The sequence below is a fragment of the Eucyclogobius newberryi genome, unplaced genomic scaffold, assembly GCF_026437365.1.
Source record: "Eucyclogobius newberryi isolate DKJ021-1_F unplaced genomic scaffold, fEucNew1.0.hap1 SCAF_4, whole genome shotgun sequence".
In the NCBI taxonomy this organism is placed as follows: Eukaryota; Metazoa; Chordata; class Actinopteri; order Gobiiformes; family Gobiidae; genus Eucyclogobius; species Eucyclogobius newberryi.
Window position 1 is genome coordinate 22,328,304 of NW_027316056.1, and position 14,204 is coordinate 22,342,507.

Genomic DNA, 14,204 nt, shown 5'->3' on the forward strand with positions numbered 1-14,204 from the left:
GTAATAAATGGCCAACAGACTTTGATTACATACTTTAAAAAAACAAATTACTGTAAAGATCTAGAATAACTGGTGCATTCCCAATATAATTTGATTCACAGCAATATCGGTTATGTCCCAGAGTTTACGTAAGCATCATAAATAATTTGTTAATGGATCAAACCAAAGGAAAAGTCGGATACAAACTTATCATGTTAAGTTGTCAGTGTAATTACTTTTAAATCAGAAGCAACAAAGGAAAATATTCAGCAAGTAAGAGAATAAAATTAGTGTCTAGTGCAATCAAGATGTTAAAAGTGGTCAATAGTAAGTAACAGTGTATTAGTAATTACCCCAGATACTGTGAATAAGGTAAGAGTAATAATACATTTTGGCACATACAGTGTTAGCAGTGTGAGTCAAGCCCCAACGACGACATCTGAGATCAAAGTGTCCATTTGCACCTCATTTCAGTAAATGCTATGGTTTCATGTGGATGGGGACTGAAACAAGACACTCTCCACAAGCCTCTTTGGGTTGGGTTTGGGGGCAGGAGAGTGGTCTTGACAAAGGTGCAGAGTTACAGTGTAGCGTCTCGAGTTATTTCATTCCTGTGCTACAGTTCACACACTGGATGTGTACTTACTTAACACAGGCTGTGAGATTAAGACTAAACACAGTGAGATCATGTTCCAATACAAGAGGAAGGAAGCGTTTGTGTTTAAGTCAAGTTCATTTACAGTGAAAATCTAGCAGCAAAGATCTAACGGCAAGTATGCAGCAGTAATAAGAATACAATATTAGGTTAATCTATATAGAAGTTAAATTATACAAGAGCAATATTTTGTAGGATGTAGATTTCAGTCTTGAATTAAAGTACTGGAAAGACTTTGGACTTTGTTGATGTGGGTTGTTTTTACCCATCCAGTGTGTGATGATTATTACCCTGTGAATGTGCTTTAACAATAGAAACAAAGACAATAGAACAAGTGATTGGGTGGTCCACTATCCTGTTCATCAGTGATGCGTCTCCAGCTCTACCACTGTCCACTCCCCCTGAGACGAGGTTCCAGAGGTCTCGGGGGAGAAACTGCTCACAGAGGTGACAGTGGCTGAGGGAGGGGTGAGAGGAGGCAGAAGGGTGGGCCACAGGCTGCTCTCCAGAGGGCTCAGAGTCCCACCGGCCCCCCCTGGAAGCAGCAGCAACGAGGAGCAGCCATCCCCATTCAACAGCAGGGTGTGATTGATCAACTGATGCACAATGTCCACGTTCTTTCCCCACTCCAGGTCGAGGGGCGAAGGCCTTTCGGGGGACTCTGCGGGAGAAGAGGAGTCTCCGTTCTGAGTGGGACTGCCCAGTCTCTGTTGGGTGTTTTGGGGAGGCGGGGGTGGGTGCGTTTCAGGAGTAACCCTCCCACAGCCACTGTGCACCTCCCGACATGTCTCTGAGCTCTTCTCTGTGGAGTTTAGCTCATTAACAATCTCTTCCTCACACGTTGCCTCCTCATCGTCCTGCTCCAGCGCCTCATAGATGGTGCAGAGTCCAGAGGAGGGCGACAGCAGCAGTGGTTGTCCTTTATTGGACACCTGTAGTTCTTGCTGCCACTGCATGAGCTGCTGCCGCTGTTGGAGCTCCTCTTGTTGCTGGTGCAGCTGTAGCTCCAGGTCTTTCCTTTGCTGGAGTTCTTGTTTTTTAGCCATCTCTTGCTCCCGTTGCCTTCTCTCCTGCTCCTTATTCCTCTTTATCTCCTCTTCAGCTTCATCCTTCTTTTTCCTCTCCTCTTCTTCCTCCCTCCTCTTCCTCTCCTGCTCTGCCTCCTCCATGGGCCTGCTCTGTTGCTCACGCCGCAGTTGCAGCTCCTGCAGATGTCTTTGGTGCTGCTCAAGGCGGCGCAGCTGTGGACTGAGCGACTGCTGTTTGTGGCTCCGGGGCGGGAGGTCGGTGCAGCTCAGCTTTGGGGACGCGAGCGCAGCATGGACCGGTTTGACAATGTCACAGTAGGTGCGCGGGTAGGAAGAGTGATCACGGCGCTGTGGGTGCAGCAGTGTAGTGAAGCCTGTGACAGAGCGGGACAGACATTAAACTAGTGTGATTTGATTAAAAAAAAAAAAAAAAAAAAACAAGCAGCAAAGAAACAGCAAGAGTGAGTGCAAGCAAAGAGGTATACAAGGAGGCATAAGCTCAAAACCCAACACCAGCTGTGCGGATGCATTGTCGTTTACGGATGTGCAGTACAAAACCATAATTGTGGCCCAACGCAAAGTGACTGGGGTGGCAATAAACAGTGGGTTGGAAATATTAAGCAGAGAGCATTTGTGCAATTTTGTGATATTGGATTTATAAATAGTATGTAGAAAGAAAGGTGCGTCTGCAGCCAAGTTCCTCGAAGTGAAACCCATAGTGATGACAAAGAGAAGCTATGATTAGATTACACCTTGCATTGCTTTAATATGTAACCGGTGACACATGCGTAAGCTCCCCATGCAATAAAACTCCAGCTTAACCAGAACATATAGCTTGTTTTGTTCATGTCTTTGAACCAAGCCATCTGATTAAGCTCAAAGAAATCAGATGAAAACCTTTATGCAATAGTGGCATGCAGAAGCTCAGTTTACTTTACATTAATTAGGAGCAAAGGCCTAAAAGTGCAGTGGATACAAGGTTCAAACATCAGAGCACCCACAGTGAAGGAAAAGTCCAGTAGCAGCAGTTGTAGTCGAATGTGGCTCCAACACAAATCATTAAGAACTTGTATTTAGCTCCTGGGAAAAGTTGAAGTTAAAGATGTCACTTTCCAGTCTTTCCAGCGACGCAGTAGCTCAGAGTTTAGTGAATCTTCAGTGTCCAGAAGGCGATAAGGACTTTAAAAAAGATCTATTACAACACTAAGTTATGACACAATATTAATAAATATACAGTAGAGAATAATCCATAGTAAAAATGTAATCTTTATTTTAATGTTTCAAACATTTCATTATTCAAAAATTTACTAAAACCATGTTAAGGCCAGAACATTTTAAAGTTAAGTGCAAGACAAAAAGGAAGTGCTTGTGTTAAGGATGATGCTTGCATTTTAACATTGATCAAAGTCGAGCGTAAAATATATGATTACAGACAAAAAGCTTCAGCATTTCGACTATACATAGTGATTTCTTTTATTCTAAGTGCATTTTATCAGATTAATAGAAGAGTTCTGCTTTGTTGATGACCACTGAGAATGTGTCAATGCTCTTTGATGTAGAGGGTGTATTTTAAAATAATTTTGTACCCATGCCACAAGTTCGAAAACAAAACAAGTGCAGAAATAGAAATCGATGCACATAAAGGAACTCTAGCTACAAACACCATTTGCTTTAGTTTTTTGCTCTCCTTTTTCCAACCCAGCAACTGGTTAGGGCCACCCGAAAGATTTAAAACAGACATCCAGCACTACAACTAGAATGAGTAAATTGGGTTCAACAGATGGCAGAACCACTAACATGAACTATACGTTACCTGCGAAATTCTCAGTTTTTTCACAAATAGCCGAATAATAGGGAGGCTGGAGGTCGACTAGAGGATGCAGCTGCTCTTCTTGGGACTCTGGCGAAGGGGAACCAACTTTGTCTGGACTTGCAACTTCATTTTCTACAGCATGTTCAGAGTCCGCATGCTGCTCCCTGCACTCTATGTATGGATGATCTGATATATTGGGTAGGGCGGGAGGCAGGTGGGTCAGAACTGGCTCTTTGGCCTCCTCGGGCAGCTCATCCAGAGAAAAAATGCCAGGGCTCTTCATGCAGCTCTCTCCTGTGGACTGAGCGTTGGAATTAGATGCTGAGGTTGTTGTGTCAAAGCCACAAGACACTTGCGAGGTAGCTGATGGAGGGGTGGCATCTTCAGCTGCACAACAGTCCTCTGGCTCTTCACCCTCTTCTACTATGGACAAGCATCGCTGGCCTTGGGGCTCGTTGTCAAAGGTCACGTTGCAGATGACCAGAGTCTCCAGGGACTCCTCCAGCTGAGCCTCCCCCTCCGTGTCACTGGCCTCATCCTCAGTCTCTGAAGAGGAAGAGGGGTTGGAGGCAGAGGCCGGGAGCTCGTCTGCACCGTCAGGCTCCTCTCTGTGCATCAGCTGTGGAGATGCCTGCACATCGTTCTCACTATGGACACTGTCAGGTCCTACAGACAAAGTGGTCTCACTGCTGATGATTCTCAATGGAGAAGACCCTGGGGTACATGGGGCAGCTACAGTTAGTGTGGGCTCAGCGACAAGCTCGGGCTGCCCTAGACACATTTGAGGATCTGGCGTCTCTTGTTCCTTTTCGCCAGTTTGTAGATCTTCTTGTTTTTTGTCAGAAACGGTTGCAGAGCAAAGTTCCATCCAGGCCCGAGTAGATTCTTGTGTTGGGGTCTCAGAGTCTCCTTGACAGGGGTCTGTTAGAGGGCTCTCAGCAGCCGCTTCTACCGCCTGACTTGTCTGGGAGTCTGCTTCAGGTGGAGGCTGCTGTGGGACAGGCTCGGACCAGGGATCACAGAAAGGATTGGGTTGGTCCCATTGTGCAGCAGGAGCTGAGGGAATCAGAGGAGGAGGGGGCAGCAGCTCCACGACTCTGTTCAGATTGTCCAGTCTTTCATCCTCAGCAAAGTCATCTTCATCTGCATTTCCATAGCTCTCCAGGCCACTCTCAGTCACACCCTCACTGGCCATCTCCACATCTTCATCCTCTTCATCATCTACATCATTGTCGTGTCTCTGGGGTTCGTCTGCTCGCTCTGAGCCCACGTCCATGTCACAAACACGATCATTGTCATCCTCATCTTCGTCATCATAGTCATTCACTGGGATCTCAGGTACCCTTTCAAAATCAGGGGACCCTGCTGAGGCACCTTCCATGTCCATGGCCCCTTTCAAACTGCCCTCCCCCAGATCGTCCAGGCTCTCAGTGCCCTCCAAGACCCCGGGGGCACTGAGCTCAGAGGCGCCATGTTGACTGACGCTCACCTCCTCAGAATCCAGCTCAGAGGGCAAAGCGCTGCCTACTCTCCAGGCCCCAGAGGCCCCGACAGGACCTGCCGACCCAGGATGAGACTCCTCAGTTGGCTGTGTGGTGCCACTCATTTCTGAAACAGAAACTAGCTGACTTCCTTCCTTCTCCTCCTCTTCCTCATCTTCATTAAGATTGTTTGGAGGACTGACCAGAAGGCAATCATTTTCAGAAACAAGCATGGGTTTTGGGAGGTCAACCATTTGAAGTTCGTCTACAGGAGAAATGTTTTCAGGCTGTAACGGAGAAGCTGCTGGGGCCGGCTGGGGGGCAGATGGAGAAAGAACACAGGGTGGTTGCTGCTCAATCTGGGGTAAGGCAGTTCTCAGAGGACTTTCTACAGGAGCAGAATCTGTGTTCTTTTCAGTTTCTTTCTCTACAGTCTCCAATTCTGTACCCTGAGCTGGGATTGCAGCCACAAGATCAGTGGAAGATTCTGGTGAAGATTGCTCTTGAGGGAAAGTTGTAACAGGTTCCACCTGCATCTCCTGCACCACAGCTGCCACAGCCACCGGCGGTGGTGCTGTGGCGGCGGCCTCCGGCACCTGGGTTGGTGGTGCTGCGACAGCGGCACCCGGCGGTGCTTCCGGCCCTGGCGGTGGTGCGGCCTTATTTGTAGCAGCAGCAGCAGCTCTGGCTGGTCCCATTCTACCGGTCTTCTTATTACCAGTGAAAGGCGAGACGGCCTGAGTGGGCTTGTGCGCGACTTTTGATCGAGTGGTGTTTGGGGCTGATGGAGAACCAGGTGGGGTCTGGCCAACGCGGTTCACAGCTGGGAAGCGTGCAGCAGCTACCGCCGGTTTCTTTGTTGCGTTAGGCTTTATCATCTGCTGGGGCTTTGGTGGTAGTTGTAGTTTTGAGTCGACCTTAGTGGTTGCTGAAGCCATACTGGGCTTCACATTTCCGGCAGGTTTGGAGACTTCAGTTCTTTTAGCAGCAGCAACAGTCGGTGGTGGTTTTTTAGCTACAGCAGCAGCAGGGGCAGGCGGCCGACTGACATCTGCTGTACAAAAAAAAGAATAAATTAGCTTTTTGGTATTCCTTTATTTTATTTACATTATGCAATAACGCATCTTGAGAAAATTTACATTGTCAAATTTAAGGACAGGTACAGGAATTCAGTCTTAAAAGGGCACAGTCACAAGATTTTTTTTTTACATTTATTGCCACTCGAGAAAAAATAAAAAAATGGCATTCCAACAAAATTACATTGTGATTAGCTCAATTTGTTTTTGCTGCACAATACAGCTCTTGCAATTTTAGCCGTCCATTTAGGCGTGTAATGATAACATCCTCCGTTTTAAGATGTACCTTTCTTAGCAGGTCCAGTAGCTTTGTTGGGCAGTGCTGCTGCTGATCTGCCAGAGGGGGGTGCTGTGGCAGCTCTGGAGGTTGTAGTCCTCACAGTGGAGGCGGGCTTGGTTGTGGCTGCAGCTGTGGAGGGCTTGGCTGCTGTGCGGGAAGTCGGGGGAGCTGTGGCAGGTCTGAAAGCGAAAACATAAGCATGGGAAAATACAACATCAGTATGTGGGCTTGGGAGTTGCAACATGAGTGCAAAATGACAAAAAAAAAAAAAAAAAAAAAAAGGGTCATTCCCATGCTCATCAGACCCTGGAGGAAGTAGAGGAAACTCCATTTGTGCCCAATACACAGCAGGTGTGAGGGAAGCAACATAATCCTTCATTTGTCACCAAGAAAATGTCCTTAGTTATTGTGCATCACTTTAGAAATGTTCTGTTTTTTAAAATGTAGGTAAATCAGAGGAGGTAGTGTGCAGCTCTGAGGCGGCTTTGGCTGTTTGCTTTTCTAGGACCTCAAAAAGGTTCATACTTCGAACAAAAGAGCAACTCTGACTGATCTCTTTCAACTGAGCGGAGCAGCCTTCCTGTTCAGATGCCGCTCCCACATTACAATAACCATCACAATGGCCGTTTGTTTTCCGTCGAATGCTGGCCTCTCTCCACAGAAGCTGGGCACTGAAGTCATTAAACTAAATAAACAGTGTAATATTGAACAAGATGTTTATTATAATGGGACTAAACACATAGATTATCAGGATATCTGGATACAGCTTAACTTACACAGGCATTTCATTATGTTCCAACAGACTGACATACCAAATTAACTAAATGAGTCATGTTGAAGATATAGGGTGCTTAGAGGAAATAATAAAGCTCTGCTAATAGTGAGGAACTGGAGGTCACAAGCGACTGCAAACCACACAACTGCATCCATTGTTTTATGATGAGTCATAACTCATAAATGGGACAGGAAATAGGCTTAAGAGGCCCAATGATGCCTGTATACTGGTTGTGGTATAAAGCCTAGTGCTTCTGTAGAAGGTGTATAGTTCATATTTCACCCATCACAGACTGGAAATCAATAGAATCACTGTCCAGAGGCAGGACGAGAGCATTACCCAGCCTTCTGAAAAGGACTCCAGTGACCAAACAGGTCCTGAGGGGGCAAAGGTCATGACAAGGTACATATTAAGGCCCAGCCATATTGTAAAATAAAGTTAAGTCAATATTGGGAAATGCAGGAAATGATGGAATCGGCAGCCTCTCTGAAACTCTCTGAAAACACCTACAACTCCTTTTGGCACAAGGTCTAATGTGGATTAGACACAAAGGCACTGCTGTGACTCTTCAATGTAAGTATTTTCCTCTCATATGCTTAAGAGTTTAGAGCTAGAAAATGAGGCATGGAGAACCAGAACAATTCCTTGTTTGGTTTGTGAGTAGTCCAACACTGCTGCTTTAGTTGGAGTGAGCAAATCATTCCCGGACACTGGGGGTCTAAAAAGATCTTGACAATGAAGAGTGTGCAGAGACCCAACACTTTTACTGTCATAGTGATAGATGCCACTGGCTAAAAATGCCAATACTGCCAGTGCGGCCGCTGGCCAAGTCTAATTTCCACCACTAGGTCAAAAAAGTAATTAAAATGGGCTCTAAAGCCAACGTAAGCAAGAGAAGTATTGCAATTTAAGCATCTATTCTGATAAATGATTTGGAACGTCTGAACATGTTGTACTTTGCAGATATTTTAACATTTTGTGAGATACAAAAGCCAGTGAGACTCTGAACTTTTGGCCAAATGCCCAGAAATGTACAAACACAGACAGCAAGAGGGGGAAGTGTGGACTGAAATGAGGGGCTCGCCTGACAGAGACTGATTGCTTGGTGCATCAACTAAACCGATCAGTGAAGGAGTCGAATTTAAGAATTTACTTGTGTGACGACAGCACTCTTTGCTTTGAAAAAACCCATCTAAGACAAATTATGTTCTGACAAGACCTACATGTCATTTGGCCTGACACATCAAAGTTTAACTAAAGCTGAATTGTTAATTAGTTGGTAACCTGATTGCTTCTTAGGAAAGCTCAAGGAGATTTTTAAAGCAATTCACAAGTGCAAGCTTTGCCCAGTGTGTCATTACTCTCCCCGTGGGGCCCTTGGCATTAATAGTGGATGAGAATTTGTGATCTTTCCATTGGTCACAGCGTGACATACGAACCAATGACCTGCACTACCACGGCTGTCCTTTATTTGATCTTTACTTGACCTGTACAATCTGGTAATACAGCCGTGTTACAAGATACCATGCGCTTTGTGTCGACACAAAACTGTGGTTATTTTCTTCATGTTGCCATTAGTTTTGTACTGATAATTGTCAACTTAATATCTAGTTTTAATACAAGTTTTGGTATTGATTAGAATCAAGATTTGATACTTTTTACAACCCCAGTGCACAGTCACACTTCATCCAATCTACCTTTGTCAAAGCTAAACCATTAACCACATTACACACTGTACTTGAACACTTTAAATCCACTTAGTCATTTATATTGATTTTTGAATTCATATTATTTCTATTCTGCTGAATTGTGCATTACAACAGTAGAATTTTCCCGCTGTGGGACAAATAAAGGTTCTCTTATCTTTAAACAGAATCATTTGACATTTTACCATTTTTACGTCAGTTACTGTATTTAATGCAATGAAACTACTATTATTGGAACGACATTTTTTAAGAGAAGTCATCTTTAAGCTTTCTAAAAACAAAACATTCCAATTTCAACTAAACGCATGAAGATGGTGAAGTATATTTTTAATGCCATTACTTAAGCCACGTCTGTAAAAATATTTGTTTAAAAAAAATATATATATAGCGGTAAGAGGAAAAGGACTTGACGTGAACTGCTTGTACCAGATCCATTATCTTAAGTATAAAGTTGTGTGGTGCTTTGTAAAGAGGTGGGTTTTAGGGGGGATTCTGCAATGGCTCTGTTTGGGTCAAAGCACTAGTTCTTTACCGTTGTCCAGCCTGTTAAGGCCCCCAGTCTCAGGTTATTTTAAATACCATGACTCACACTCTTCAAGTGAAATCTGATTCAATGACGATTCAAACACTACAATGAGCATCATTATTCTGAGCTTCCTTTCAGAACACCAACATAAACAATCACCCACTCAGACGGTTTTGAAAGGGGGATTATAAAAGAAACTTGAAAGATCTCTGCCTGCCAAAACAATTAAACACTAATAAATGCATAACATGAAAAATAACAGCTGATGACTGACAAATTGTACCCAATTCTAAGCAATTCTTAGATTATTTTATACCAGTGCATGTGTAAGGGTTGTTCTGGATAGTTCTATAAACTGGGGGAAACTCTCAGCTTTAGATAATCAAATAAGGGCTTGTTTCAAGTCCTTATTTTTAAAACACAGGGCTGGACATCTAGTTTTCTCACCTGGAAGTCTTCACTTGAGTGGAAGCATCAGGTTTTGTAGCGGTGGAAGCGCCTGGTTTTGGGGCAGTGGTTCCCATTGGTCGAGACACTGGACCTGGACAAACAAACACATTATCCACAGACCGGTAAAAGATTTAACACTGACTTTAACCCCACCTGTCGTTTTGGGTCTAGCTGTTGCCAGGGTTTTCTTAGAAGGGCCATTTGCTGGTTTGGTACCATTAGATATTGCAGTGGCCGCAGACGCAGGTCCAGAAGGTTTCTTGTCGGGCAGTTTGACTTGAGTCTTTGCTGTTGACGTAGTTCCTGAAGAACCGGCCTGTGTTTTTTTTGGCTCCGTTGCTGCTCCATGTGGTCTCGTTGAAGGTGCGAGTGGCTTTTTAACGGGGGCACTCCTTGAAGCAACATTGTTTGAAGGTTTGACATCATTCACTGGGCGCCGAGAGGTCACAGTAGCTCTGGACCCAGATGCAGATTCAGTCTTGGTTGTTGGGTGCTGTTTTTTTGCTGTGGGTTTAGTCGCTGCCTTTCCATTGACAGCAGCAGCAGTCTTAGGGGCTCCATCACCTGTGGCTTCCTCTAGTGGGGGTAGACTTTGCTCAGTGGCGTTTAGTGGATTTGAAGGCTCAGCTACAGCTGCAGCTTCAGTGGTCTCCGTGATCTCCATAGTAACCCCATCCGGTTTCATTCCCTGCCGTGAATGCCAATGGAGGGTCTCTTTTCTTGTGGATCCAGCAAGTCAGGGACCAGACCTGGCTTCTTTATTTCCTGTGAAATAAAGATTTAAATTCAACCAACTTTCAAGAGAGAAACTGCTTGGGACAGAGTGTCCCACACGTGCCGGGAATGTTAACAGTAAATTATAAATAAAATAATGACAGACGGCTTTAAACATGTACATCCCACTCAAGTTGGGATAACGCTATAGTCTGTATTACCAAACAAGCGGGTGTATAAAAACATTTTTAAAAATGCATACGAGTTTTCTGTAAAACTATATTTTACAAAAAATTACTTTATTGCAAACAGTGACCACCCAGGAGATGAGGCACGTTCATTAGCGCCCCCATTGTTTGGTCATGAAAATGCTGATGGGCCAAGTCACTGTCTCTGAGAAAATACGCTTTCTGCTCAAGAGAAAGGAAATTTAAATGGAGGAATGAGGAACAGAGGGTAGAGCAGGAAAGAGACTAAACCCGTGGCCTGGGGAGAAAAATAAAAAATGAGAAGTTGAAAAACAGCTGTAAGTGTTTGATTTCCATGTGACATCATTTCTAAATTCACATGGAATACCGGTCATTCTAAAGCGATCTGTGTTCTTTTCTGTTAAGCATTAACAGCTCAAATAAGTGACTGATTATGAAGAACTATGGAGGGGAATTCCAATTTCCAATGTTCACAATTACGTTTTTTCTCCACACATTCCCATCTCCGATGGAAAGTTTAGGGAAACCTGTCAATCTATTAGTTGACTAAAAGTAGCGTAAAACTGGCAAACGCAGAGAGTTTTCGAACCCAAAATGCACTTACAAGAGTTCATGCCAAGATAACATTTTATACCTAAAAATGTATCTAAATAAAATGATCGACTGATGCAAAATCTAAATCAACTAAGACACCATTGACCAATTAATCTACTAAAACTACTAAGCCGACAGCAGTAATAGAAAAGGTAAATCCATGTACAGTGGTCAAATGTCAACACTAAATTAAACAATAAGAGACCAAGGTAGCAGCTAGTGCCAGGGACTTAAAAACACTACTCTGCAAAAACCTAGTGCATCATTTAAAAGTTCTCTGGAATTATACCAACAAATGAATGGCTCACTATAATCCCATCTGCGCACACATGCAGCTATAATGGTACAGAAAAGATTCAATCAAAAGGTCTTTTGTGTGCTTGCACTACACATTGAGTTGACGGAAGACTTAATACTATATTCATAGCCAGTGTTACAGGGCTGAACCACAATTGACTCAATGCGATGGGCTACAAGCATTGTGGACGAGACTTGGGGAGCACAAAAGCATTGATAGTTTGCAAGAGAAAGATGGGTTTCCAAGAAAGCTTAGGTCTTTGTAAAGGACATTGGAGAATTTGTCCTCGCCATGAAAGAATCCAGTGCACAGTTGTATTTACATTCCACTTGAAGCAACAGAAATATAGCAGTTTGTGTGAGTCATTAAATCTCAGCGCCGACCCGTGTCTCCAGCAGTTCGACTACGACAGCCTCGCGTCGCTACAGCTCCACGTCCAGACATCACAAGTGGCGCCGGGCAAAATGGGTCAGTTTTAATGCCGCGTCTGATACACGAGCAGAGGGATTTAGTCGTGAGTGTGAGTGTGAGTGTGAGTGTGAGTGTGAGAGTGAGAGAGAGAGAGAAGCGCGGCTTTACGATGCATTGAGTACAGGGTCTTTATAGTGAGCTCAGGTTTAATGTCATGTCTAGATGTATTTAGAGTGCTGGTATGAGCACACAGGCTGGACGGGTTGAGGTACATAAGCAAAATGAAGCCATGCCCCGAAAAGGATGGTTGCATTTAGTTAGTAATGCGTTTACTTCAGTTTCCCAAAACTCCATTTCAAGAGTTGGAACTAAGGCTATGCGATATTGACAAAAATGAAAAGCGATCATTTTTGGAGTCTTAACGATATGTCAATACAATAGGAATGTGTTAAAATATGCATATGTGGAGATTTAGTCATTATACAAATGGGAAATTAGTCACAAACAGGCGGCAATATCACCTTGCCTAATATCCCCATTTGTTTTTTAAAATCAGCTTTTTGTGGCTTTTACTATAAATTATATATATTAAAATGTTTTATATCTTCAAAACAGTCAGATTTTTTTTAAGTTTCAATATATTGCCCTTTTAGTTGGAACCAAGATTCAGTATCAAATCTGCTTTAACAAGCCTTTTATTACCTTTTTATACCAACACTCTTTTAATGTAATGCGTTAGATCTATCACACCAAAATAAAATACTGTGCAACTTTGTACCATATAAGCACAAACAAAATGGATCATCAAGCAATTTACAATATTCAATTTTAAGACCGATTTTAGCAATATTGAACATGAATCTGAAGCAAAACTTGGCAGTTTTGCAAACATGACGTTCCAGCGCTCCAGACTTCCTCTGCCGTCCCGACAGCTTGCCCTGTGCGTCTCCGTTTCCACGTTTGACAGATCTGCAGCGAGGGTCAGAGCCAGGCCAATGTGAACAAACTGTGTGCAAACACAAAGTACCTAAAACCATCATGGTGCAATAGACTAACGGGGGAAAAGACTGCATTTTGAAAGTTGAAACTGTTGGCACTACAGTCGTCATGCGGTTGTTCAATGTATAGGAATACAATGTTGTAATTTCATTTAATTTTCCCATTTTAGCAGGCATTCAATGGGAAAAAAATGTATATCTATGAAAAAGAAAGTTGGACCTTTCCTGAATAGTTTAAGGGTCTTGATTTGTGTTGAGCCATCAAGTTGAGACCAATCTTTGTATGGATTTTTTTTACACCCCAAGCAGACACACTACAGCATCATCTTCGTTAGTTAGTGATGAAGGTGGTTAAATTAGAGTTAAAACTAAAACAGAAATGTAGTGTTCCATCAAAGGAAGTAGATAAAAAAACATGACATTTATGGAGATGCCTGCCAAGACCCAGACTAAATTGATATTAAACGTCTAGTTGATGGCTTTGGCGTTGCAAACTTTTACACTTTGTTAATCCACCCAAGAACAGATGTTGGTGGAAACTGGAAACTGGAATCCACAAACAGCTTCCTGGAGCAGATTCCTTAAATTCCAAAGACTTGATTTATGTCACAATTCTGGTAGAGCTACTACACCTTTAACCTTTTGATAACCAGTAAAGCGAGCTGATAAAGCTGACCCAGTCTGCGTGTATGTCCTGGGAATGAGCAGAGATGCTGCAGAAGACGACACCAAAACGCCCCCCTGCTGGGTCTCCAAGGGGCAGGCATGCAAAGACATACAATGTATACTTATGTTGGGCCAGAGATCGTCATTTTGGCAGTTTCTATTGGAAAATTGGGTTTGACGATTACAGCAAAAATAAGATTGATAGTTTAGGATTTTAAATGTCATCAAAACAAAATATGACTTTCAATTCCCTGCACTAAAACAATTTTTTTGGGGGGGAAATGGCAAATTACCGTAACTGTAGACCTCTCAATTAAAAAGACCCAAGCCAATTGACGAATTTTAATCTAACTGAGATCCAATTAACTGCACAGCTCCATTGGAAATCACAAGCCCAACATGAGAAACAATAACCTGCAGCTCAAAGACTTAAAATTGAACATTGTTTCAGGAGTCTCCTTGTTCAGTCGTGTTTTGAATGGAGGGGCTTGTTTGTTCTAGGAAATGGAGCAGAGCAAAAGCAAACCATTTCTTTGGGGGAATTC

At 43.4% G+C, this 14,204-nt stretch overlaps 1 protein-coding gene across 1 annotated transcript; it reads right to left on the reverse strand.

The window, feature by feature from the left end:
- Positions 1-849: 849 nt before the first annotated feature.
- On the reverse strand, positions 850-10,523 carry prr36a (proline rich 36a). Its single transcript, XM_072462565.1, has 5 exons — positions 9,923-10,523; positions 9,767-9,860; positions 6,319-6,491; positions 3,476-6,007; positions 850-2,036 (listed from the first exon to the last, which is right to left on the reverse strand). The coding sequence occupies exons 1-5, from the start codon at positions 10,452-10,454 to the stop codon at positions 997-999; spliced, it is 4,371 nt and encodes a 1,456-aa protein (XP_072318666.1). The 5' UTR covers positions 10,455-10,523; the 3' UTR covers positions 850-996.
- Between the last annotated feature and the right edge of the window lie 3,681 nt (positions 10,524-14,204).

What these genes read in the sequence shown, in the direction of transcription:
- prr36a (XM_072462565.1), bottom strand. Translation starts at nt 10,454, where the DNA reads ATGAAACCGGATGGGGTTACTATGGAGATCACGGAGACCACTGAAGCT. An exon ending in ACTCAAGTGAAGACTTCCAG is followed by an intron (nt 6,492 to 9,766) that starts GTGAGAAAACTA and finishes TTTCGCTTTCAG; the next exon opens with ACCTGCCACAGCTCCCCCGA. An exon ending in TACTGGACCTGCTAAGAAAG is followed by an intron (nt 6,008 to 6,318) that starts GTACATCTTAAA and finishes TTTGTACAGCAG; the next exon opens with ATGTCAGTCGGCCGCCTGCC.